Source organism: Microcaecilia unicolor, chromosome 3 (assembly GCF_901765095.1).
Source record: "Microcaecilia unicolor chromosome 3, aMicUni1.1, whole genome shotgun sequence".
Lineage (NCBI taxonomy): Eukaryota > Metazoa > Chordata > Amphibia > Gymnophiona > Siphonopidae > Microcaecilia > Microcaecilia unicolor.
The window spans coordinates 433577087-433604716 of NC_044033.1; the positions used below are offsets into that span (position 1 = coordinate 433577087).

General features: G+C 42.4%; 1 protein-coding gene across 1 annotated transcript; it reads right to left on the bottom strand.

The window, feature by feature from the left end:
* Positions 1–549: 549 nt before the first annotated feature.
* Positions 550–25590, bottom strand: LOC115465193 (zinc finger protein 181-like). Its single transcript, XM_030195598.1, is given in 7 exon segments — positions 550–687; positions 689–966; positions 3447–3575; positions 7545–7658; positions 13290–13400; positions 20003–20129; positions 25257–25590. Coding segments are annotated over 7 exon segments (834 nt in total). The 5' UTR covers positions 25281–25590; the 3' UTR covers positions 550–636.
* Between the last annotated feature and the right edge of the window lie 2040 nt (positions 25591–27630).

A 27630-nucleotide genomic window follows, 5' to 3' on the forward strand; every position in this document is an offset into this window, starting at 1 on the left:
CCTTTGGATGTCAAAACTGGTGCTCTAACCACTAGGCCACTCCTCCACTTGCTCCTGTGTGAGTCCTTTCATGTAATCTGAGATAGGATTTATGACCAAAGCTTTTGTCACATTCAGAACATTTAAATCGTTTCTCTAAGTGGATTCTTTCATGCTGTCTGAGAGAAGATTTATGACCAAAGCTTTTGTCACATTCAGAACATTTAAATCGTTTCTCTAAGTGGATTCTTTCATGCTGTCTGAGAGAAGACTTATAACTGAAGCTTTTATCACATTCAGGACATTTAAAATTTTTTTCTTGTGTGTGGATCTTTTCATGTTGTCTCAGGTAGGATTTATGACTAAAGCTTTTATCACATTGAAAACATTTGAATGGTTTTTCTCCCCTGTGAATCCTTTCATGCCTTTTCAAAGATGACTTATAACTAACAGTTTTATCACATTTAGAACATTTAAATGGTTTTTCTCTTACATTAAGTATTTCTTCTGTCTTAAGATTTGACATCAAAGCAAAACTTTTCTCACATTCAATATAGTCTAAGGGTTTCTCTCCTGTATGAATTACTTCATGCATCTTAAGTTGAAATCTGGTTGCAAAACATTTTTCACATTCAGTACACATAAAAGATTTCTCTCCTAGGTGCATGATTCGATGAATTCTAAGCTGTGATCTACAGGTGAAACATTTTTCACATTCAGTGCATTTAAAAGGCTTGTCTCCACTGTGAAGCTTCTTATGTGCTGTGAGATTTGAATTCCTAGAAAATCTTTTCTGACATTCAGTGCATTGAAACGGTCTTTCTCCTGTGTGTATTCTTACATGCCTTTTAAGCCGAGCTCTGCAAGCAAAGCTTTTCTCACACTGAGAACATTTAAAAACTTTATTTTCAATATTAAATTTTATATCTGTTAGGTTTGCTTCCTTGGAGGTTCCTTTTTCACTCTCAGTACATGGAAGTTGGTTTTCTGTTGGATAAAAATGAGAGTAGGCTCATTAATTTCACAGCACTGGAGAAACACAAATATGATCTACACAAAAAGAGGCAGTGAAACCACGACCAGTATACAAAAGACCAAGTTAATCAGGAGATACCAGATGAGTTGGAGTAAAAAGCAAACATCAGTATGGCAAACCATAATATTTTATTCTAACAAGCAAAGGACCTGACACAACCATATTTTGGGGAAGGCCTGCATCAGGGTATAAAACTGTCTGTAATAAAAAATATAAAGATCTATAAATATCTCATAACAATAAAATAGGTAAAAAAATTATAGAACATGTATAAAACATTTAAAAAATGAATGAGTAAATGACAAGCCATACTGGCGATAATAAGCAAACAAAATAAAAACTTACATAACAAAAGAATATTATAAAGATGAATTACTGTGTGTTGAAACAGTAATACCAGAGTTGTGAATAAATACTTGCTAACATAAAAGAATCTGAAAAAATAATAAAAAATACTGTTGAAATGGGCTTGTATATACACTGTGTCCCCCCCAAAATAGAAAAACACCCAAAAAATGACTTAAAAGGCAGATAGATGTATTTCTCGCAGAAAAACATGCAAAGTGTATAACCAAAGAAAAGGATTTTTAAAAACCCAGTCTACATCGCTAGTATATTTAGATCAGGATGTCTCCAGAGGGGGCATTTTGGAGGCTTGACGTGGGCAGTCTTAAGAAATGAATGTCTCTAGCCCATAACGGATAGCAAAACGGACTCCATTTTGGTTGACATTGCCACCAGCGGTAAAAGGGCCCATACTAAATATGTAAGCATGTAACATGTAAGCAAGAGGCTAAGCACAGATGTTTGAGTAATTCTAGGAAGGAAGGGAAAAACGGGGGGGGGGGGGGGGGGGGGGGGGGGGGGGAGAGGTTATTAGTTTGTAGGACCAAGTTAAATGGATGATGATGTAGCAAATTTCGAAATGTTCTGACTGAATCCAGATTTCCAGTAAGAGCTCCATAGGATATTTCCCAACTGACAGTTAAAGGAGGCGAGGTTAAAGCAGGATGTAAAAATGTCGTTGTGAAAAATTCAGAAATATGCACCTTGATGAAAACAAAAATAAACAAAAATAAACAACATAAAAAGCATAAACTATGGCTTGAATAAACATATAGGGGGTAAATATTCAGGAAGCAGTGGTCAGCGTTTTGCTGTGTGCCGTTGGCATTATTCCAAACAGTCCCCCTCCCTCCTACCACTCCCCCCTGCCCATGAACATCTATGCCCCTCCCTTCCCCCTCCCCCTAACAAGGCTCTCATCCCCAACCCCCACCCAAGGTCTAGGTAGGTCCGCCCAAGGCCTACTTGTTTCCCTGGTGGTCCTTGGGTGGTTGTTGGGGGCAGGAGCGAAGCCTCCTTGGCTCCTGCCCCTTGTAGCTACACTTGCAGAATGGCTGCTGCAATATTCAGTGCCGGGGCCTGCATAGCTAAGCGGGTGAAGCTTCTGAGGTGTTCTAAATTCACTCACTTAGCTATGCGGATGCTGGCACTGATTATTAACGGCACCCGCAAAACCCCCGGCTCCTTCCCAATACCATCCCTAGCGCCGCCCCTTACCTGCCCACTTTTTTGTTTGGCGGTCTGTGGGAATATTCAACCCCACTGTCTGGTTAAGTTCCATTGAATATCTCCACTTAGGTGGAGTAAGTGATTTAAGCAGGCAGGCAAGGCTCCTCCCGATTAAATCGCTTTGAATATTTTCCGGATTCCTTTTTCAGGATGCATGTGGTCCATAGCTTCCCCTACCCAGGCCATTTCCCCGCTTTAGCTATCTTCTGGGGGATGTCTTGGGAGATCTGCCACACTGCTCACACATGATTATTCTCTCTTGTTCCTGATTGTAACTTCCCTTTTTCTCTCTTTAGGTGTGGAGTGGAGAAGTAGCCTAGTGTTTACTGCAGCAGACTTTGATCCTAGGGAACTGGCTTCGAGTCCCACTGCAGGTCCTTGTGACTCTAGGCAAGTCACTTAACCCTCCTTTGCCCCAGGTACCTGTATATAATATGTAAACTGCTTTGAATGTAGTCGCAAAAAAAAACCCCAGAAGGCAGTATATCAAATCTCATTCCCTTTTTTTTATTTTTAACTTATCATACGTAAACCTGTCAGAAAGGTTCCTAATGAGCAGTATATGAAATACTTAATAAACTTGAAACTTCTTATGTATTTCCTATGGTGCTTTTAATTGTTTCTGTCTGTATTTATTCTGAGATTTACGATGTCATGCTGATGTTTGTCACCTGAATGCTCCATGTCAGTATTATCAACCGATATATGCTGATGGTAAAACTAGTGTTTTATGATTATCTATTATATATATCCTGTGTACCACTCAGAGCTTTCTTAAGTTGATATAAAAAAATATAAAAAAATAAAAGAACTGTTTGGAATGGAACATCACCAGCTGTAATCCAAGTTACATCACCTGCTTCACCCAGTTGCTCACATGCGCTTGTAATATGTAGGTTTCCTCTTTCCTCAGATCTCTGGGGTTCACTCTTCAATTGCTCTTGCTTAAATCTGATGAAAATATTAGGTTTGACATCTGAACAGCCTATTAGGAGACAAAATATATATAATATGTTTAGTAAAGTTACCCCAGAGCCTGCATTATCAATGCACGTGAGTTCAGAATTTTGCAGGTTTCACAGCCGCTGCCACCAACATTCAGCAAAGCTGAGGGGTGTTACAATGCTTACTGTCATCAGAGATCCATTCTAACAGTATCTTAAGAAAACTCTGATCCTCAGGAGCCACACATAGGGCTGCTTATCAGGGTAATCATATTGAATAAACACATATATTGTAAATATATACCTCTGTATATAAATCTATAGACAGGTACACAACTGTATTTCTTTATCTATATAGATGTCTATGAAGTCCTTGTAGTAAGCTGCAGTCAAAAGTGGCTTTAGTGCAGTGGCGTAGCTATGTGGGGCCCCCGTGGATTTGGCCCTGGACCCCCCTGCCGACGACCCTCTCGACTCCCCCTCCCATCACCAAGCCTGCCCCGCCTACCTTTGCTGGCGGGCACCCTCAACCCCCGCCAGCCGAGGTCCTCTTCTTCCGGTGCAAGGCTTCATTCTATTTCTGTGAGTCTGATGTCCTGCATGTATGTGCAGGACATCAGACTCACAGAAACAGAATGAAGCATTGCGCCGGAAGAAGAGGACCTTGGCTGGCGGGGGTTGGGGTCCACCGCCAGCAAAGGTAGGCAACGGTGGGGAAGGGTTGGCGGCGGGAAAGGGGGGGTCAAGAGGGTCATCGGCAGGGGGGGGGGGGCAAAGTTGTTGTTGTTGTTGGTGGTGGTGGCGGCGGCGGGTCGGCAGTGGCGGGGGGGGGGGGGGGTCGGCAGTGGCAGGGGCTAAAATGTGCCCCCTCACCCTGGGCTCTGGACCCCCCTCCCGCTGAAGTCTGGCTACGCCCCTGCTTTAGTGTGCCCTTGCACAGGTTTTTCCCATATATGCTAAGGCCATTTTTACTACAGTTGTAAAAAAGCAAAAATAAATACCTGTAGCTGGTATTTTCCGAGGAGAGCAGGCCACTTATTTTCACACGTGGATGATGTCATCCACAGTGCCTGGTGCGGAAATGCTGCCTAGCATATCATCTAAGAGCTCGAGACAGCATTCCCACAACACATGCGCGGGTGCCTTTCCATCCGACTTCTGAGAGCGAGAGCAGCATTACAAAAATATAGCTATATAATACAGCTTCAAGTGGAGGTGGGAGGGTATGTGAGAAAAAGTGGTCTGCTGTCCTCTGAGAATACCTGCTACAGATAAGTATATTTGCTTTTTCCAAGGAAAAGCAGGCCAGTTAATTCTTACATGTGGGAATCCCTAGCTATCAGACTCATGGAAAAACAACATGAGGACAATAGGAACTTGCAATGGTGAGTTCAAAAAAGTCAATTAACCTGAGACTATATACATACTGGTTGTAAGAGTGCAGCCTGGAACAAAATAAAATGGGCTAGATGGATGGAGTTGGCTTCTAGACCCCAAACAAATTTTGCAGAACTGTCTGTCCAAACCGACTGTCACGTCGGGTATCTTGTTCAAGGCAATAGTGAGATGTGAATGTGTGGACTAAAGACCATGTTGCAGCCCTGCAAATCTCTTCAGTTGAGGCTGATCTCAAATGGGCTACTGACGCTGCCATCACTCCGACATTGTGAGCCTTGACATGACCCTCAAAAGTCAGCCCAGCTTGTGCGTAAGTAAAGGTATGTACAATTTGACATCATAAATCTCAGAATAAATACAGACAGAAACAATTAAAAGCATCTTAGGAAATACATAAGAAGTTTCAAGTTTATTAAGTATTTCATATACTCAGAAGCGTAGCGAGGCCAGCTGACACCCGGGGCGGTTCGCCGCTGCGCCCCCCCCCAGAGCACGCAACCCCCCCCCCCCCGAGCTCAGTCTTACCAAGGGGGGGCGGGTGGGAGAACCGCTCCGCCCCGAGTGCAGTCGCTGGGAGCTGCGTCGGCTCCGTTGGTTCCCCTGCTCTCTCTGCCCAGGAACAGGAAGTAACCTGTTCCGGGGCAGAGAGAGCAGTGAACAAGCGGAGACGACACCCCCCCAGCGGCGTGCACCTGGGGCGGACCGCCCCACCGCCCCCCCCCCTTCCTACGTCACTCCATATACTGCTCATTAGGAGCCTTTCCGAGAGGTTTACGTATAAGTTAAAAATAAAATCTGCCAGCCAACTGAAATTGTACATTTCACGATGGTGACCCCTATCCTGTTGGGATCAACAGAAACAAAAAGCTGAGTGGATTGTCTATAGGGTCTAGTTCGCTTCAGGTAAAAGGCCAATGCTCACTTGCAGTCCAAAGTGTGCAGTGCATTTTCGCCAGGATGGGCATGAGGTTTGGGAAAAGTGTTGGGAGGACAATAGAACTGATTTAGATGGAACTCTGATATCACATTGGGCAGGAACGTAGGGTGGGTGCAGAGAACTACTCTGTTATGATGCAATTTTTTGTAAGGTGGATCTGCTACTGAGGCCTGAAGTTCATTGACCCTGCAAACTGAATTAACTGCCACCAAAAACAAGACCTTTCAGGTCAAGTACTTCAGAGGAAAGGAATTGAGTGGCTCAAAAACAGCTTTCATCAACTGGGTAAGGATGATATTGAGGTCTCAGGACACAGGTGGAGGTTTGATAGGGGGCTTTGTAAAAAGTAAACCTCTCATGAAATGAATAAGTAGAGGCTGTCCACAGATGGACTTACCATTCTACACGGTGATGATACGCACTAAGGGGTAGATGATGAAAGGCAAACACGTGCGCTAGAGGCGCGTTTGACTTCGCCCTATGATCAGAGCCAACGAGAGCGTGTAGCAACGAGCTCACCGGCTCTTAGCACAAGTAGCATGCAAATGCATGTTAAACAGGGCATTTGATATTCCACTCCAATGCTCAGCGGGAAGCACGCCAAATATTGATGCTGCTCCCACAGCAAACCATACATCAGCTTGGAACTGGCAGGGGTAGCAGAGTATTGGGGAGGAATGGAGAGCCCTAGCCAGCATGCATTTGCATGCTTACTGCCCCCCCCCCCCCCCCCCCCCGCAGACACAAGGGGCTGCCCCCCATTCAAAAAGGTTTCCCCCTGACCTGCCCTGGTGACCTAGTGCAACCCAAGCCCTTCAAACCCCTCCATACCTTGAGCCAGGAGGAGGGAGTTGCACTCCCTACTCTTGCGAGCGCTGCCTTCAAAATGGCGGCACCCTGCTCGGTGCATCCTGGGATACACTGGTCAGGGCTTCAGTACCATATAAGGGAGTTTCTCCCTTTCTTCTCTTGGCTATTCCAATCATTTGTATAATGACCATACATAGCTTTCTTTATCCTCTCCTTCCCTTCCTTCATCTTTTATCTTCATTTGCCTTGGTAAAGGTAAAAGGTCATGAATTTGATAAACTGCCTTTCTGTGGTTCAACCAAAGCAGTTTACATACATTATATAGAGGTATTTTGTCCCTAGTGGGCTCACAATCTAGGTTTTGTACCTGGGGCAATGGAAGGTTAAGTGACTTGCCTTTCTACTGTTTCATTTTTTCACAGTGAAACAGTTCATAGACTAAACTCTTTGTCCCATCTTCAGATAGCATCGTATGCCTTCTCTTTTCCCATCATTCTACCCCTATCCCTGCTCTCTCCGCTGTCAGAAGCCTTGGAGCACATATTTGACTCCAAACTTACCTTCTTGTCCTCAGGCTACTGCCAAACTCTTGTCAATACCAACTTTATTATGTTAAGTCTACACACCCTTATTTTACTATAACATAAAGAGATTGTCCCAAGTTTTCTTGATGGGATTTCTGTAGCATTCTTTCACTGTTCCTTGTATTTCTACTTTTCTTCTTCTCTTGCTTATAAAAAGAGCTTGCCTTATTTCTATGCTTTTATGTTCTGCCTTGACCTGAACGTCAGATGAAAGTTTTAAACATAAGGATCGTCCCTTCCCCAGAAAGCGTACAATCTAATAGGAAGTAAAGGTGCCTTACTTGTTACAGGGGGATTAACTTGTTTGGTCATCTCCGATTCACATGGCTCCATGAAATCTAATTCTTCTTCTTGTTTAATGCTCATCGAGAACACAGATGATATAACTGGATGGCCTATTATGCAAAAAATAAAGTCTGTAATAGTTCTGCTAATAAAATATTGTGAAATAGACTGATGTAAATGACCCATCTCCTGTGAAATGAAAACACTTCAAAAATATTTAAAAATTGCTTCAGCTAAGTTGAAAATAAAAGAGTAGCATCTTTAATCATACATTTCCTAGGAAATTTAAAAAAAAAATAGTTTCAGTGCTAAAACCTGTGGCCTCATAAAAATTCTATCCTCACTTCCAAAGTAGCTGAAGTTAAATGTGGAAACATTAATTTTTGATCCATGAAATTCCACATGATGGAGTAAAAAATCTTATCTCCATTGGTTGAACACAGAAAAGTTGTTAACAATGTAGCTCTATTATTCCTTTCTTCTATAGATGTTTCCAACAGTGGTGTTCAATTTAAATATCGAACTGGAGTAAGAACATCAAATTCAGTATCACCTTCCTGCATATTCTTACTTTCTATTTATTGGGATTTATTAACCGCCTTTAGGAAGAGATTTACCCAAGGTGGTGTACAGTTGTTGCAGTTTAACAAACTCATAATTTTGTTAACAGCATAACCATAGTAAAATGTATAAACATAAATACAATGAAAGAGGAAACTTAAAAACAGCAAACTGAAACCTACTAATAAGACTACCATGAAACAGGATAAAAAATATACACATTTAACAGCTCTGAAATTCAAACAAGAGAGATAATAAGATACAAGCATAATAGTGATGGAATATCTAATAAAAACACAATTAGAACATTTAAATAACATTGCTATGATACTAATGATTTTCTACAATACAGCTTTCATGTAGCTTAGGGGCCAACCATATACAAAAGAGGTATACGTAATTGGCTTGCCTTCAGCCTTCCCTTTCAGAACGAAACACTAGGCGCACTATATAGAATCTGGCAGTAAGTGCCAATTCTATAGCAGCAACTGTGCGAAATTGCCATCACAGAACAGAGCATAAGTCAGCATGCACACGTCTATCTTTAAGCACAAGCTCTTACACCATGTCAAAGACACACCTTCAATTCACCCATGTGCACGCCCCCCCCCTTGTAGTTGAACACTATAGCATTTAGGTGCTAACTGCCGTATTCTATATAGTGCGACTAGTGGTCCACGCTGAAATCTAAGGGTATTCCTTAACAACATGCCTAACTTAATTGGCTTAACCAGCTAATCAGCGTTGATAACAGCATCTAACAAGCAATAATGAGCACTAATTGGCAATAATTAGAATTTACGCGCACAACTCGCTAAGCGCTCTCTGTAATGAACTGTGTCTAACTTCTAATGTGCGCAGTTCAAAATGGGCAGGGAAATGGGCATGTTCCAAAATTTAAGCACGCAGTTGTAGAATATGACCCAGTGCACGTAAATCTATGCACAGGAATTTATGTTATGTTTTTGTTGGTGTAAATGGATGCATGTAGTTTTAGGCGCTGAGATATCAATTATGTGTATTCTATATACCATGCCTAAATTTAGGCACTGCTTATAGAATACGCTTAGGCAGAAATGTTTACCGCATGGATTTTTTTTTTAGGTGCCTTATATAGAATCAGGTCCGAAGGGCCCGATATTCAGCCAGCAGTGCTTTTGCTGTCCACCTCCGGCATTAAAACTGGATATTCAATGCCAAGCTGTTTCTGGTGACCGGCATTGAATATCCAGGGATTTTTTTCTTTTTTTTTAACTGCTAAAAAGTTAACCAGCTATGCTGATATTCAGCACTAACCGGTTGTGACAAAACAGTGGGTTTTAAGCCTGTAAACTGTATTGATTATTTTTTGAAGTGTATTTCCCTAGTTTGGCCAGCTGGTGGTGAATGTTTATGTTTATAGCTATTACAGAGAAATTACTGTTTTTTTTCTTTAGTCTAACACAGATAGGAAATGAGATGCAGTATACTTTTGAAAACTTGTTGTTCTGGGCTCTGATTGGCCCAGGAGCTCAATTCATCTAGGATATACTGGCTTTTTTTTTTTCGCCAGTCTTAGCCAGGGAGAAGAGAGAGAAAGAGCTCTTTGCTGAGGCCCTGTAAACAGTTATATTTGATAACCTATGAGCAGCTATATGTCCTGACCGCCACAGGTACTACTTAGATAGTATACAAATGTATGTATGATCCACATTTCAGCTACTTGTTACTGTTTTGCTGATTGCACCTTTTCTGTTAGACAATAAATATTTTTAGTTTATTGCCTCTGCTTGTTTGGACTAAGAAACCTAGTGGTTTGTGTATTGGGTCTGTGGGTGCATTCTAGGAATTGTGGGACCACTGGGAGTGTGGCCCTAGAAACCTAGAAATCATTGGGGATAATGTGAGAGTGGGAGACTCATCCAGAGGCGGTTGGGACCCAGTTGGTGGGAGGAGGGTGCTAGTGTAGAGCATGACTACTACTACTACTATTTAGCATTTCTATAGCGCTGCAAGGCGTACGCAGCGCTGCACAAACACAGAAGAAAGACAGTCCCTGCTCAAAGAGCTTACAATCTAATAGACAAAAAACAAACAAAAAAAAAGTAAGCAAATCAAATCAATTAATGTGTACAGGAAGGAGGAGAGGAGGGTAGGTGGAGGCGAGTGGTTACGAATCAAAAGCAATGTTAAATAGGTGGGCTTTCAGTCTAGATTTAAAGGTGGCCAAGGATGGGGCAAGACGTAGGGGCTCAGGAAGTTTATTCCAGGCGTAAGGTGCAGCGAGACAGAAGGCACAAAGTCTGGAGTTGGCAGCAGTGGAGAAGGGAACAGATAAGAAGGATTTATCCATGGAGTGGAGTGCACGGGAAGGGGTGTAGGGAAGGACGAGTGTGGAGAGATACTGGGGAGCAGCAGAGTGAGTACATTTATAGGTTAGTAGAAGAAGTTTGAACGGGATGCGAAAACGGATAGGGAGCCAGTGAAGTGACTTGAGGAGAGGGGTAGTATGAGTAAAGCGACCCTGGCGGAAGATGAGACAGGCAGCAGAGTTTTGAACCGATTGGAGAGGAGAGAGGTGACTAAGTGGGAGGCCAGCAAGAAGCAGATTGCAGTAGTCTAAACGAGAGGTGACAAGGGTGTGGATGAGGGTTTTGGTAGAGTGCTCAGAAAGAAAGGGGCGAATTTTACGGATGTTGTAAAGAAAGAAAAGACAGGTCTTGGCGGTCTGCTGGATATGAGCAGAGAATGAGAGAGAAGAGTCAAAGATAACCCCAAGGTTTTGAGCTGAGGAGACAGGGAGAATGAGAGAGCCATCAACAGAAATAGAAAACGGGGGGAGTGGGGAGGTGGGTTTGGGGGGAAAAATGAGAAGCTCGGTTTTGGTCATGTTTAATTTCAGGTGGCGTTGAGACATCCAGACAGCAATGTCAGACAAGCATGCTGAAACTTTGGTTTGGATGCAAGGTGAGATATCAGGGGTAGAAAGGTAGATTTGGGAGTCATCAGCATAGAGATGGTAGGAAAAGCCATGGGATGAGATTAATGAACCAAGTGAAGAAGTGTAGATAGAAAAGAGGAGGGGACCAAGAACAGAACCCTGAGGTACGCCGACAGGCAGAGGGATAGAAGTAGAAGAGGATCCACCAGAGTGAACACTGAAGGTGCGGAGGGAGGCAGCTGCAGGCGGACCTGAGTGGTGCTGGGGATAGACCCTCTAAGTGGCCATGGGTAGCCCCAGGCAGGTGGTTATGCGTTTCGTGACACCGGTTAACTTTATAGTGTTTAAAAATAGGATAATTATTTATGTGGTCCATTTGACTGCTAAACTTATCAGATAAGTTGCGCGATACAGCCGGTTATGCTCTAGGCGCTAACCAGCAATATTCAGCGGTGATAACCGGTTATTTGCCTCTGAATATTAGTGATTAGGCGTCAATATGCTATTTAACTGGTCAGCGGTCGTGTTTGGTCAGATAAATACGTTTATTAAAACTTTCTATGCTGCCCAAGCTGACTAGGAGAACTGGTGGTTTACAAATTAAAATACAAATAAAAGAAAAGAAAAGAAAAGAAAAAGAGTTACAATTTCTTGATAGGAAAGGAAAACAGGCAATCAACAAACAAGAAATAAGAGCAAGGGTAGGAAAAAGTGGAGGGCAAGGCTAGATAACATTTAAAGGAAAAATTGGAAGGGGGGGGGGGGGACACTTCAGGCACCGGCAAATTCTACATTAAGAGTCAAGGTGGAAAGCCTCCTTAAAAAAACAAGTTTTTAAGGCTATTTTAAACTTTTTGAATGAAAGTTCAGAATGCAGAGATAAGGGTAAAAAATTCCAATAGCAGGAGGCCGTGAAGAAAACGGCACGGTGACACGTGAACTAAATCTGTGCAGTTTTGGGACCAGGAAGAACAAGTTGATATCGATTAATGAACATAAAAGTCTAGCTGGAGAATAAAGGAATAGTTAAAGAAGCCAAATAATCAGGAGATCCAAATCTATTCAGAGAGGGTGGTGGATACATGGAATGCCCTCCTGCGGGAGGTGGTGGAGATGAAACTGGTAATGGAATTCAAACATGCGTGGGATAAACACAATGGAATTCTTTTAAGAAGGAATGGATCCACAAAACCTTAGCGGAGACTGGGTGGCGACGCTGGTAACTGGGAAGCAAAACCGATGCTGGGCAGACTTCTACGGTCTACACCCTGATCATGACTGAATAGATATGGATGGGCTCGAGTGTAAATTTTAAGGGGCTTCGACGTTTGCTTCAGAACGTTTAGTACAAGAAGAGTGCTAGGCATACTTCTACGGTCTGTGCCCTGAGAATGGCAAGGAGAAATCAAACTCGGGTATACATATAAAGTATCACATACCATGTAAAATGAGTTACCTTGTTGGGCAGACTGGATGGACCATACAGGTCTTTATCTGCCGTCATTTACTATGTTACTATGTAAGTGCTTTGAAAGTGAGAGTAAGAAGTCTGTATTTGATATGTTGAATATCGCGAGGGGGGGGGGGTTAAATTTGTAGACTACAAATTGCTACCAATTAATGCCATTTAAGGACTATTATTGGGACTTAATTTCAACTGGTGCCTAATTTAAGTTAGGCACGCAACTGGCACTATTCTATAACTTGTGCGCCTAAATTGTACAGAATCCGGTCTATTGTGTGCATTAGTTCTAATCATTTCCTCCTGTGGAACTAATTTCCCAGCCACTTCTCCAGAGAAATTACACAGTTGAGACAAACAGGAAGAAACTGTAGATTCAAGTCTTGAAAATAGGGAGAAGAGTTAGTTAGATTCCTCAGGGCTGAACAGTATGAGAGTTATTGAATTGAGATGACAGGTTGTACTGCAGATGTATAATTATGCAATATTGTCTTTGATGTATTTTCTTTTATTAGATGCAAATAGCTTCCTCCAGGTTCAGGTTGCATTTATTTGATATACCACTAAGGAAAACCAACATCATAGGGGTGCACAATATCAATATTAAAAGAGGCTTAAGGAAAAGAACTACAAATATTGATAGGACAGCAGAAATAAAAAAAAGGGGGGTTAGAAAAGAAGGGGAGGTCAAAGACCTCTTAAGTCCAGTGGTGGACTTAAGAGATGAGGTTTATATCTTGATGTTTAGATTGCAATCTGAAATTTGATGATGAAAAAAAATTCAAAACAATTACTTACTAATGGAGGAGTTAATGTTTTCTTCTGCCTCACAGTCATACTCTTGAGTGAAATAGTTCTCATCTTCCTTTTTAATCTTGAATATAACATTAGGATGAACAATGGAATAACCTGTCAATAAAAATATTGCATTTAAGTTTCTACTTGCAGAAATCCTGCAGTTTTCCTGTTCTAATGCGTCATTAAGTGTCTGTGTATTTTGAGGTGTGGGTCTTTTATCTAAGAGAGCTCAGGGAGCAGAGGTGACTACAGCCTGTCACTTATTCATAAAATATTCCTGATCTCTGGGTCTGGAGGTTACCAGAGGTAGCTGGCTGTCTCAGTAAATTACTCTGCTTACCAATTCCCTATGTGTGATTCACTGTATTAGCTCTGTCTGTATTTGTGTCATATATTAAGGATAAACCCAGGAGGCTTTCATGGACAAAGCCCTTTCTGGTTCTGACCCACTTAGATGGCGCCAATTTTTTCTACAATTATGGGGCTCTTTTACTAAAGTGTGATGAGATTTCAACTTACCGCATGTTAACAGAACATAAATTAGTGTGTGGTGTATGCAAAGCCTGTGTGATAAATGTAGGAGGCAAGTTCTGATTTGCCCTGCACTTACCACACAGGGAAGACAGTTAATGCACAAGGACTGTATTATATGCTTGGGTCAATAGCTAAGGCCCTCTGTGCTATCAGCCCAAACATGTAATGCAGTACCTGTGTATTAACTTTGAACAGGACAGCTACCTGAGGCAGTGCCACCCCTTCCCAGGCCCTCTAATGTATTGCTCTGATTTTACAGCCTGCCTCACTAACACAGACTACTCAACAATTACTGTGGATTCTTTTGGATTCGTATTAGGTAAATGAGACTTTTATTAGAGGTTCACTTCAAACGGAGAGTGTATAAGTAATTATTGTCTAAGATACACAATGATTAAGATATATACACAATGATTAAGCTATATAGTTGAACAGAAACAATAATACCTATCTATAGTTCAACAGAAACAATCATCACATCACTGGTCATACATCACTACGTCTAGGCTTTTTATCAGAGAAGCCAGGAGTCTCTTGACCAGGCAAAAAGCAATAATAAAGAAATATTAATATACATACATCACTAGTCACACATCACTACATCCAGGCTTTTTACATCAGCTGAGAGAAGTCTCTTTTCAGCGAAGCCAGAGTCTCGTAACCAGGCATTCAGATTCCTATGTGGCACGTCTGCCCATAGGTGAGCTTCTGATTTCGCTATAAGAGGCCGCCCTTTTTATTAGGTTTAGAACTCATTTTCAGAGCTAAGGAAAATTACAGAATGCTTGAGAATGTAGTCACATGTTTTTGTGTCCAGGTGGCCAGCCTGAACTTGAAACATGCTCCACCTCCCCCCTGCACATACTAGATTAATTAGAGCCGTGTCTTATCTTCTTACACATTCCAAGTCATTTTCACACCAACAGAATTACTTTTAATCAAAAACACAGACCTAGAGTGCACTGTCGGTCACTCAGACAGAGTTGAAAAGCAATCTTTAAAATCCTTCCATTACACCTACTCACTCCTAGATCAGATCTCACTCCCAATCCCTCCATCCCCTGATGTGACAAGCCAATCCTCCAATCACCCTGATCACTCTTTTAATCCTTCTCAGCCCCCCCCAATCAAACATCTCTTCTGATCCTTCCCCCACCTCCCCTATTAAAAACCCCTTCTGATTTGCCCTTCTATGGAAGGTTGACCCCTAGCTGTAGTACCATGAGACTACTGCTAAGGGTCAGCAGGCATCATTTTGAACCCAGCTGGATGGACTGGAGGGGACTACTAGGCCTTATTTCTGGGCAATTATTAAGGTGCATTAAAGCCGCTGGAGTTTGGCTTTTTGTTTTCGGTTTTTGATTTGGTGAGGGGCGGAGGCGTGGAGCGGCGGCGATCTGGGGGGGGGTGGGGCCGTCCATGCAGGATGCTTCTGGCGAGCGCCTTTGCCCCCTCCCGATCCTTTTTTATGGTATGTTTGTTTTTTTGGTGGTGCAGGGGAAAGCGGGGAGCCAGTGTTTGTGGTGTTTTTATTTTTTTTTCTCACTTTTCATGTTTAAACATGCCAGCTTTGATTTTTCTGGTACGGGGGCAGCGGGGAGATGACAGCTCAGGCCTTTACGACTGCTCTGACCACACGTTAAATATGTTGCGGAAAATGATTCGGTGTAATCGTCGGTATTGTTAGTGCATCCCGAATCGCCCACATTACAATGGTAGTTACTCCATTTTCGTTAGCTGCTTGCTTCGTTGGAAAAAGGCCTTTAATGCATGCAACGGTTGGGAATTTCGTTCGTTAAAGGGTTGTTAGAGGGTCGTTAAGGTTTAGTGCATCTAGCCCTGAGAGGGAACAGAAGCAGAGAGAGATCAAAAACTTCTCTCTTTCCCAGTTATTTCCTTTACAGAACTCCAGATACTTTCTGAAGTCAGGAAAGGTGACAACTTTCACAGGTTGTCCTGTTTGAAATCCCTAGTGATGGAGCCGCTATGTCTGGCTTTCGTTGCTCTGAAGCCCTGCTCCCAGATGGAACAAAAGGTATGTTAATCAGGAGTAATTGAGAAACCAAAGGGCTATCAGGCCTCTCTGAGCACCATTTGGTCCATTTCATCCTTAATGGTTCCTGAAGGGGAGGGGGAGAGTTTATCAGAGGTCAGAAGGTGGTTTAATATTGTCAAACTGATTTCATATTAATATAAGTATGTCCAGCAATTTTGACCTCCTGCAATCCTGACAACCACCAGGGAAGTTTTTAGGTCTGGGGGGGTCAGGAGGGTCCTACTATGGGGAGCAGTCTGCTCTTCTTCTACGGTCTGTGCCCTAATCATGGCTGGACTGATTTGGATGGGCTACAGTGGGGCTTTGATGACAACTTCAGAAGTTGGAGAACAAGGACAGTGCCATGCAGACTTCTACGATCTATGCCCTGAAAATGGGAAGGACAAATCAAGATCAATTATGTCAGTGGTTCCCAAACCTAGTCCTGGTTGTATCAGCTACAAGTTAAAAAGAACTGGGGATAAATGGATCCTTGCAGCACTCCTCTGAGTACAGCCTTAGGGGAAGAAACCACATCTTTCCAAAGCACACTTTGTGTTTGATTAGATAAATAAGAACCCAAACCCAAACAGTTGAAGGCAATTCCAGTCTTTTCCAACTGATAAAGTAACAGTGTATGTGACACTGTATCAAAACCAGCAGTAAGATCAAGTTGTACCCACAGTGCGTCAAAACCCTGAGCTGCTTTCACTTGTGTACTGTCTGCAATATCCAGCAATGCTGACTCAGTACTGTGATGCTATTTATAACCCGACTGACACAAGTGCAATATTTTACTGTTTCTTAAGAATACTGATAATTGAGTTAACACAGCTCTTTCAAGCACTTTGGATAATAATGAAAATTTTGAAATAGGCCAAAAATCAGTGTTAAGCATCCTCATCGTTGCTTTTTTTATTTAAGACCTGGTATAATGACTGCCTCCTTAAGTTTATCCAGAACATCACCATATTGAAAAATTATAGCCTCTCTGCTTTTCAATAAAAAAGAATATGGAATATAATCCAATAACCTTGCACCGCAAGTCGCATTATAGAATTTGCATAGTAATGAGTTGATTTATATGCATTTGCACAGGGGTGGCCCAACCATTAGGCCACCTGAGGCTGGGCCTCAGGTGGTACTCTTTCAGGAACGGCATCTGCCCTTTCCTTCCTGCCTCCACCCCGTTCCCTGAGTTTGCCTTCTTTCTTCATGTTGCAGAAGCTGGTGGTGGTGGGCAAGATTCCCATGCGCTGCCCTGCTTCCGGCATCTGCCTCTTTACTGTGGCTGCATCTCTGATGTAACTTCCTCTTTCCTCAGAGCTGGCTGCAGTGGAGAAGAGGCGTGTGCCTGGGGCAGGGCAGCATGTGGGAATTGCACCTGCCGCTGTTGGCTTTTGGGACGTGAAGAGGGAGGGTGAACTTGGGGAGTGGGGTGGAGGAAGGTACGGGAGAGATGCCAGAACTAGGCCAGTGGCGGCTGCATTTCAGCCCTGCCTCAGGCGGCATCTTGCCTTGGGCTGCCCCTGCATTTGCATGTTTTGCATCTCATTACTATGTAACTTACTTCTTTTATTACTCCGATAACATCAAACTTATTTCTTTTCATCAATACTTTGTAATCCCAATTACTATGTAAGCCGCATTGAACCTGCTTTGAGTGGGAAAGCACGGGGTACAAATGTAATAAATAAATTATTTGCCCCTTCACACATGTTAAACAGAAATATGCATTTCTGTAACGCACATTAATATAAGTTACCATGGGACACATAATAATGAGATGTAAAGCATGCAAATGCGTGCAAAATATTTAATTACTTTGTAAATCAAATAATACAGCTTGAGGTGAATACTGTCAGCTGCGATATTCATTTTGCCTGGCCAGGAGCATCTTAGAGGGGCCAGCCAATAAACCATAATCTCCGAACCACAAAAAGCCTCCTCATCACAACGCCCCCCCCATATAGCCCTCCTCTTTCCCATAAAGGCCTCCCACCTTCCAATAGGCCACCCCTGGACCTACGTAGTGAAATTCCCTGGGGGTCTAGTGTGTTCAAGGCAAGAGAGATCCCCAGTCACTCCTGCCTTTGCCGGTACTGGGTTCAGAATGTCGTCAGTGATCCTTAACTGTACTCTCGTGGTACTACTGCTAGGAGTCAAGATACCACAGGTTTGCCACTACCTTGGCAAACTAAGGTGCGGTAACAGCCAACTTTTACTATACCCAATAACTGCTCCTGCCCCCTTCCTTATGACTTGCAGAAAGTCTCAGAGTGAAATGAAACCAGGGCTTCAAACATAGAGTACGATGGATTTATCAACTGAGCACATTAGTCCACATGGGTCTAAATTAAGAACTTGATTGGTCCTCTTTGATTTAATTTTATTGGTTGATGTCATCTGACCTCTTTATAAATGGCTGAGAATGCACAGTGTATAAGACAGTGCCGAAGTTTAAGAGTGATAGTAAGCTTTGTGGACGGCAATATTGCTTTCAATGGATATGTAGAAGACGATATTGATATTTTGTGCTCTTTTTACAGAGTTATTTATTTATTTATTGCACTTGTATCCCACATTTTCCCACCTATTTGCAGGCTCAATGTGGCTTACAGTGACCTGTTATGGCATCACCATATCAGGGTACAAAAAAATACATTTGGTGTTACAGAAATATCGAGGATAACAGGAAAGTCAGTCAGTCTAAACAAGGAGTTATAGAAGAAGACATTTATAATAAGGGATGAGTGGTGATTTGTTGTAGTTATGGATTCTCGTGATAGGTTTTCAGTGATTTGCGAAAGTTAATGGATTTCGTTGACTGTTTTCAAGTGATTTGGTATAGCGTTCCACAGTTGCAGAAGGTCTCAGAGTGAAATGAAATCAGAGTTATTTCCCCTGATGCAGCTATGACAGCGGAACATAGTGCTATGGCGAGCAGAAGTTCAGTTTACTGAAGCTCCGACTGTGAGAGGCAGTGATGGGTCATTGACTCACATTAAGATAAGTGCCTATTTTTGAAAATCATAAAATAAGTGAATTGTCCTTTATTTTCCAATAAGAGATATGAGCGGTATAATATATTATATAAAATAAGAGTAAGCGATTTACCCATGTTTACAAAGCTACGCTAGCTGCTGCCGGTGCGATAATGCCGACACAGCCAATTCATTGTGCACGACTTTGTAAACAGGAGGTTAGTATTTTTCAACTGAAGAATTTTCATAGTATAATTTTTTTTAAAAAGGGACCAATAAGGATTTCAGTGTTGGTGAGCAAGTGTTCTGCCTCACACCTCACCACCTGATGTTCCACAAAAATATTATTTAAATATATAGTTGGAGGAAACATTGTTGGATGTTATTGTTGTTAAGTTGGGCTACCTTTAAAAATACCTTTAAGACCATGCTTGTGTTTTCTGTGATAGGATAAAGTTAGCATAACATGGAGCCAGGAGGCAATAAGTACAGAAGAATACAAAATACAGGGTGGAAAGGCTCCTTTATTAGTGCCCAAGTTTTCAAAATGTTTTAGGACAGAAAAATAAAAATATTATCTCCGTCATTATTTGCTTTTACTTATTTATTTTCTCTAAATTGTTGGAGTGGAGGAGTGGCCTAGTGGTTAGGGTGGTGGACTCTGGTCCTGGGGAACTGAGTTTGATTCCCACTTCAGGCACAGCTCATTGTGACTCTGGGCAAGTCACTTAACCCTCTATTGCCCCAGGTACAAATAAGTACCTGTATATGTAAACTGCATTGAGCCTGCCGTGAGTGGGAAAGTGCGGGGTACAAATGTAACTTAAATAAATTGTGCTTGATCTCTTTAAATTTTTCTATTTTTATTATCTTGCACATTTTGCTTTTGTTTTGCTCCTTTATTCTTTGTAATCCTTTCAGTTTCTCTTGCCCCCCCCCCCCTTTCAAATTCTCCTCCTCTACCTTTCGACGGCAGTTTTTCTCCCTGGGTCCAGGCAAACCTGCAGTAGCATCTATTGCCAACTGGGCACCACTGCAGTTCCAGTTGGACTCAGAATAATACCACGATCCAAATTTTATGCACCCATGCAGTATTTCACCAGTACCATCCATACTGCACTGGGTTTAAGAGTAGCAGATGATAGAAGAAGTATCTTTACCTCGTGACATCAGGATACCATGAATCTCTTTGATGACAAGCTTGTACACCTCCTTCTGCCATTCCATCAATCTGTCCCACTCCATTTCCCAGAAATAAGCAGCAACATCACTGAATGTGACTGATGCCTGAAACAGCAAAAAGGATGCACTTTAGTATCTTATCATCATGTGTAATAAATGCCTGCAGACGCTAAGGGATACATTCTGTGGAATGGTTTCTGAAATTATGTACATTGTATCTTGTATTATAAAAGCTAAATGATTTCTAACTATTCTATTATATTTATTTACTTTGACTATTGCAATGGGATTTATACTGGTTGCAAGGAGCACTTCCTTAAGAAACTTCAGACTACGCAGAACACAGCGACGCGTCTTCTATTTGGCAAATCGCGGTTTGAGGCAGCGAAGCCCATCCGGGAAAAGCTCCACTGGCTCCTGATCAAAGAAAGAATTGAATTCAAAGTCTGTGTTCTCGTTCACAAGATTGTCTACGGGGAGGCCCCAACCTACATGCTTAGTCTTATCGACCTTCCGCCCAGGAATTCCATGAAGTCCTCCCACACGTATCTGACTCTCCACTTTCCTAACTGCAGGAACTTGAGATATAAGCTGCTCTTTGCCTCGTCGTTCAGCTACACATGCCCCCGTTTCTGGAACGCTCTTCCATCAACGTTAAAAGAGACAGCAGAACACAGCCTTTTCAAGAAATCTCTAAAGACTTACCTGTGTACTCATTCTTACTCCACTCCTGCATTCCCTCATTCCTCTTCCCTGTTGAATCCCTCTCTTCCCCTCCTCTACTCTCTACTCCATCTTGCATATGACTGATTGTATTGTTCTCTTCCTCCAATGTTGTAAGCCACATAGAGCCTGCCTTGGTGGGATTATGTGGGATATAAATGTTCACAATAAATAAGTGCTTGTAGGAGGGGGGGGGGGGGGTTCTTAATTATTAGGAACAGTTCAATAAGGCAGTAAGGGAATCTGGGATGAGTGAGGGATTGTGGGCAGGGAGCAAGAAAGGAGAAATGACCTAGAATCAGGAATTGGGGTTTGGGTGGGAAGTAAAACCAGAATCAAGGGAGAAAGGATCTGGATTGGGATAGAGGAAAAATGACCCTTCCCTGCCTCCAGTCCTGTTCTTCCTCACAACTCCACCCACCCTCTCTCTAACCTTCTATTTGACCCACCTCTCAATCCTTAATGCATGCCAAACACCCCCAATGCCACCTACCTGATTCCCCACTGCTGATCCCTTTTCTCAAACACTCTCCCTGTCATTTCCTTCTCTTCCACACATGCCCCACTGATTCCTCCTCTCAAACACATGCTCTCACGATCCCTTCTCACACTACCTACAACCCCATTCCCCTTTCTCTTATACAAATCCTGAGTCAACCTGTATCTGTTCTCCTCCAGCCCCTCTTTCATCCATGAAGTTAATTCCCTCTTCCACCCTTAGCTGATCTACTACTCTCTCATCCCAAACCAACTTCCTATCATCCCGGCCCTTCTGAACTGCCCCTAGAGAATCCCCCACTCAGGTCCTCCTAACCACTCCTAGTTGATCCCTTTTACACCCCCAGACAATCAGCTTTCCGGTATTTTGTAACACAGCAGGTCCCAAACTTTGGATTGTGCCAGGTTTTCAGCACTAAATACACCTGTCTTGAGGCCCATGGCACCGTAGCAAGTCTTCAGTACTACTTTGGGATGTGGGGTGGGGTGGGGTGGGGATAGTGGCTTTCTTTGGCCCCATGGATTGCATCAGTTGGTGATGGAGACAGAAGCATTAGAAAGTAGGGTAGGTAGTCACTCTGGCTGGCTGGGAGTAATAATAATATTGTTAGAAAGTGTAAACAAATGCTTCACATCCGTCCGCTCTCCCCGACTCATTATTTTGTAGACCTCTATCATATCACCCCCCAGCTGCCTTTTCTCCAGGCTAAAAAGTACTAGCCGTCTTAACCTCTCCTCATAGGGTAGTCGTCCCATCACTTTTATCATTTTTGTCGCCCTTCTCTGCACCTTCTCCAATTCCTTTATATCTTTTTTGAGATGAGGCGACCAGAACTGAACACAATACTCCAGGTGCGGTCGCACCATGGAGCGATACAACAGCATTATAACATCCTCATGTTTGTTTTCCATCCCTTTTCTAATAATACTCAACATTCTGTTCGCCTTCTTAGCTGCTGCAGCACATTGAGCTGAAGATTTCAACGTCCTATCCACAATGACTCCCACTAACTACCCTTCTCCATAACAACCCAACTTGAACTTGCCTCAATCAGAATCCACCACAAAACTCTACTTGATCACCTAAACTGTGTCTTGTTTTATAGACCACCAGGTAATTGGAATGAAAGCCAGCCAAACTTCATGGACTTCATCTCAAACACTTGCGTAACCAACTCCAATATACTATAAGGAGACAACAATCTTCACCTAGAAGACCTAAACTCTATCAATGCACGTGAATGCAAGGAATTCCTTCACTTATGGGATTTTAAATGGCCACCATGCAAGCAACCCATGTCAAAGGACACACACTCGACTTCATCTCACACAAACTGTCCACAAACCAGAACCTAATAATAACAGAAATTAAATGGACAGAAACACCATGGACTGACCACTACAAACTAAACCTATCCCTAAAATGGTACAAAAAGGGTCCACACCGTATACAAGAACACACAACCTACAGCACTAGGGACCATACAGACTTGGAAACATTCTGGCAAACGATATACAATAACGAATGGATAGCACAAACGGACTCCATATACTACCTCTCAGAATGAGATAAAAGATGCAAAAGCATACTGGACGAAATAGCACCCTTATGAACAAGAACCTTACGCAGGCATAACTCGATACCACGGTTCAATGAAGAATTGAAAATACTAAAAACATAATCCAGGCAACTCGAACGTGCATGGAAAAAAATAAAATATGAGCACACACTCAACGCATGGAACAAATACAAAGGAAATACAAATACGCAATAAGACAGACCAAAAGGTCCTACTATAAAACTAAAATAGGACAAGATTACAAAGACACAAAAAAATTATACCAACTTGTGAACAAACTACTAGATACCACCTTGGTCACCACAACTAATACAAACATCCAAACTGCAGACAATCTTGCTAAATACTTCAAAGAAAAAATTGTAAACCTACATAACACATTAACTCAGGACAACACCGATATCGAAAACTTCATCAATGGCTTGGACCCAGCCCCCGGTGAATACCCAGCGGATCGAACTTGGTCAAACTTCGTTCTCCTCACCGTCGCAACAGTTACCCAGGCGATTAATAGGTTCTCCAATACCCACTGTAAATTGTATACCTGCCCCAGCTACCTGATAAAATCTGCCCCCCCCCCCCACCGCTTCATAGTAGAACTTACATCCCACTTAAACTACATGCTTCAACAAGGTCTCTTCCCTAAGGAAAATGGCAACATCCTACTCGCCCCAATACCAAAAGATACCAAGAAAAAAATAAACAAAATCTCTAACTACCGCCCGGTAGCTTCTATCCCACTGGCAGTCAAATTGATGGAAAGCATGGTAACCAAACAACTTACTGATTATATGAACAAATTCACAATATTACATGAATCACAATCAGGATTTCGGCCACTCCATAGCACTGAAACAGTACTAATCACTCTCCTAGCCAAATTCAAGCAGGAAATAGCAACAGGTAAAAGCATACTCCTCCTCCAATTCGACATGTCCAGTGCGTTTGACAAACCATAAACTACTACTAAGACTACTAGATTACTTTGGTATTGGCGGAAACATACTTAGTTGGGTCAAGGGCTTCCTAACCACTAGAACACACCAAGTGAAATCAAACTGAAACATATCATCACCGTGGAAAGCAGACTGTGGAGTACCTCAAGGATCATGACTATCACCGATCCTCTTCAACCTAATGATGACCCCATTAGCCAAGTCCTTATCCAACCATGGCCTCAACCCTTTCATCTACGCAGACGATGTCACAATATACATTCCTTATAAACATGAACTGACCGAAATCTCCAACGAAATCAAGCTCAGCTTGAACATCATGGACTCATGGGCAAATGACTTGACAGAAATAACCAATGAAATCAGTGATGGCCTGAACATCATAGATTCTTGGGCAAACTCATTCCAACTGAAACTACACACTGAAAAAACACATTGCCTCATCCTCTCCTCTCAACATAACAAATACAAACCCACAACCATAAATACTCCTGGACATACCCTCCCCACCTCAGACAGTTTGAAAATACTCGGCGTCACAGTTGATCGCAACCTTACTCTCGAGAGCCAAGTAAACTCTGTAACAAAGAAAATGTTCTATTCAATGTGGAAGCTCAAACGATTAAAACCTTTCTTCCCAAGAGCAACCTTTCGATATCTAATACAATCAATGAATAGTGCTAGGGCCAGGCTGCCAGCCCTGGCCTGAAGTGATCACAAAGAGGATGGATTTTGGGTGATATGAGAGGACAAGTGTGATGAGTGAAGCTAAGGGATGGGGAATTCCTACTTTAAAAAAAAATGAAGGTTTGCCTGTTACTACACAATACTGAAACTTTAATATAAAAAATGTTCTGCTTACTATGGGGTCCTTTTACGAAGCTGCGGCAAAAAGGTGCCTGCGCTGGCGTCAGCACATGTTTTTGACACGTGCCGAGATAAAAGGCCGTTTTTTTCTATCTTTAAAGAAATGGCTGTGCAGAAAGTGAACCACTTGCCATGTGGCCATTTCGGGGGGGGGGGGGGTGCATTTACCACTACCCATTGAGGTGGCAGTAAGAGCTCCAGTGACACTTTCTAATTACCCCTGGGTAAACATTGGCGCTAAAAAAAATAAAACTTTTTGTAGCGCTGGAAATGGCGTGCGCTGGGAGTGGGCACTGCCGCTGGGCTATTGCGGTAGCCCGGCGGTGCTTCCGGATTAGTGAGCGGTAAGCCTGCTTTGGGTTTACCAGTGCTCGGCAAAAGGGCCCCCAAGATACTTGAATTCTAATTGGTTTTATGAGTTTTCCAGTACTAAAATAGGTACATACTGGACAAAAGTTTGGAAAGAACTGTCATAGCATGAAAATAGCTTTGTTTTCTTAAATATCTTTGCACTGTGCTGTTTCAAGAGAAGGTTGTAAGAGCTCACGGGAAAGAGTTCTTTAAACTCTGATGCTATGACTAGAAAGGGTTAGAAAAAGCATTCTTACCGGATCAGGAACCAGCACAGACATTTCTCTTTTGTTTTTCTTCTGAATTCTGAAGCTGCCAGGAAAGACTCAGCAGATGCTTAGAAAGATGCAAAAGACAGGAGGAGACCGGGCTAATTCCTGAAAGCCTCAGATAAAATCCCACAGAACTGGAGCTCTGGCTTATTACACAGATTTCCAGTTCTGCAGAGATAAAAGATTTCTGCTTTGGCTTTTGAAGCTTTTACGACCCTGCAGACCTCAGACTAAGAAGCAGAAACAGGAAAGCCTCAGGCTATAGAGCATGCGCAAACCTCATTGAAAATGGGCATATTCTACTCCCCTCCAATGCATGCTGGGGTCTGGGGAGATTCTACTTGTTTAAGGTGGAACTCCAGGAGGTGGCATGACGTCAAAAAATTGAATCCACTTAGGTTAGTCAGTGTTTCCCTTCCCCGCACAGCCGTCGTTCTGCGTACACTCAAAACAAAGTAAAGAAACGTATGAGCCGCTGCATCCACGTTGTCGTTCTTTATTGTTGGTAGCATTTTTACTTACTTATATTTTAAAACATGCCAGCTTGTGCAGCGTACGGCTGTACACAGAGGAAGTAATAACGGAATAACTACTCATAGCTAGAATAGTGATTTGTTATCAATCGTAATCAGTGTGGACTGGAGCTGGTTATATGGACACCCTACCATGTGTTATATATTCGTGCAGAGATTTTTTTCTCCTGGTAGAGGACCACTAAAACAGACATCATTTTATGAGAATCAAGTGCTCAACATTCAGAGTTTCTATCTATTTATTTGCTTATTTATGACATTTATATCTCACATTAAACATGAATTAGGTTGAAACGTGGGAGCATTTAAAATCTTTTTTTTCCTTGTCTAGATCAAAAGAGTAAAGTGATGTGGTAGCCATTAAGTCCACTTTTAAAGGTAACAAATAGAAATAAAACAAAACAGAGAAAAGAAAATAAGATCATACCTTTTTTTATTGGACTAAATACATTTTTTGATTAGCTTTCAAAGGTAACCCTTCTTTTTCAGATCAGAAACCCAAATCGCAGCAACATTTCATGCTACAAATGCCAGGGCAAACAGTTTCTTCCCCCATTCCACCCCCCCCCCCCCCCAATTCTATATAGTGTGCTTAGATTTAGGCACCAAAATCGGTGCAGATTCTATAACACCGCGCGTAACTTAATTGGCTTAACAAGCTAATGAGTGCTGATAAAAAAAAACTTAGCAAGCAATAATGAGCACTAATTGGCACTGATTAGAATTTAGGCACACAACTCTCTAAGCATATTCTGTACCAATGTGCACAGAACTAATACGTGGAAATGGGTGTTTTATGTGCATTTCAAAATTTAGGTGCCTAGTTATAGAATTTGGCCGTGTGCCTACATCTAAACGTTGAGATTTACACCAGGTTTTCTGTTAGCATAGCAATGGATGTGCGCAGATATCAGCGCCAAAATATTCTATAATCGGTGCCTAAATCTAGGTGCCAGTTATAGAATAAGCTTAGCACTGATTTCAGCACCAATTTTTTAGGTGCCACATATAGAATCTCCTCCTTTGCAGTTTCAAAAATGGTCATGCTTTCTATTTGGATTTGGGATGTATAGTGCAAACTGTCCAAACTCCAACTTGGATGTCATATTGGAAATGCCCCTCTCTGTGTCTCAAAATGAGGGAACAGCAACATAAACATTTATGTTGGGGGATGCTTGAGGAAGTTACATGAAAATACTTTTAAAACAAATAGGAGGAAATATTTTTTCACTCAAGGAATAGTTAAGCTGGAACTTGCTGCCAGAGGATGTGGTAACAGTGGTTAGTGTATTGGGGTTTAAAAAAGGTTTGGATAAGTTCCTGGAGGAAAAGTCAATAGTCTGTTATTGAGATGGGCATGAGGGAAGCCGCTGCTTGTCCCGGGATTGGTAGCATGGAATGTTGCTACTAATTTGGTTTCTGCCAGGTACTTGTGACCTGGATTGGCCACTGGTGAAAGCAGGATATGGGGCCATTGGTCTGACTCAGTATGGCAATTCTTATGTTTTTATCCTTTTCCACTACACCTCTAGGTGTGACCCCTGGGTGAGTCCCAAGGGTGGCTGGAGGGATCTGGGGGTGGAACAGAAGTTGGGTTTGGGTACACAGAAATGGCTTTGTATTGGAAGGAAGGTCTTGGAGGGAGATCTCGGGGGGTGCTTAAAGGGGGATCAGAGGAGATCTGATTAGGGGATGGGGGATTGGGGGTGATCAGGATTTGCTTCTACAGATGTGTAGTGTTCATCACGTTAACATCTGTGGTCTAAAATTCTAACATAGACATTGCAGTGTGGTGGTTGCCATTAATGTTATCAATATTTGCATTT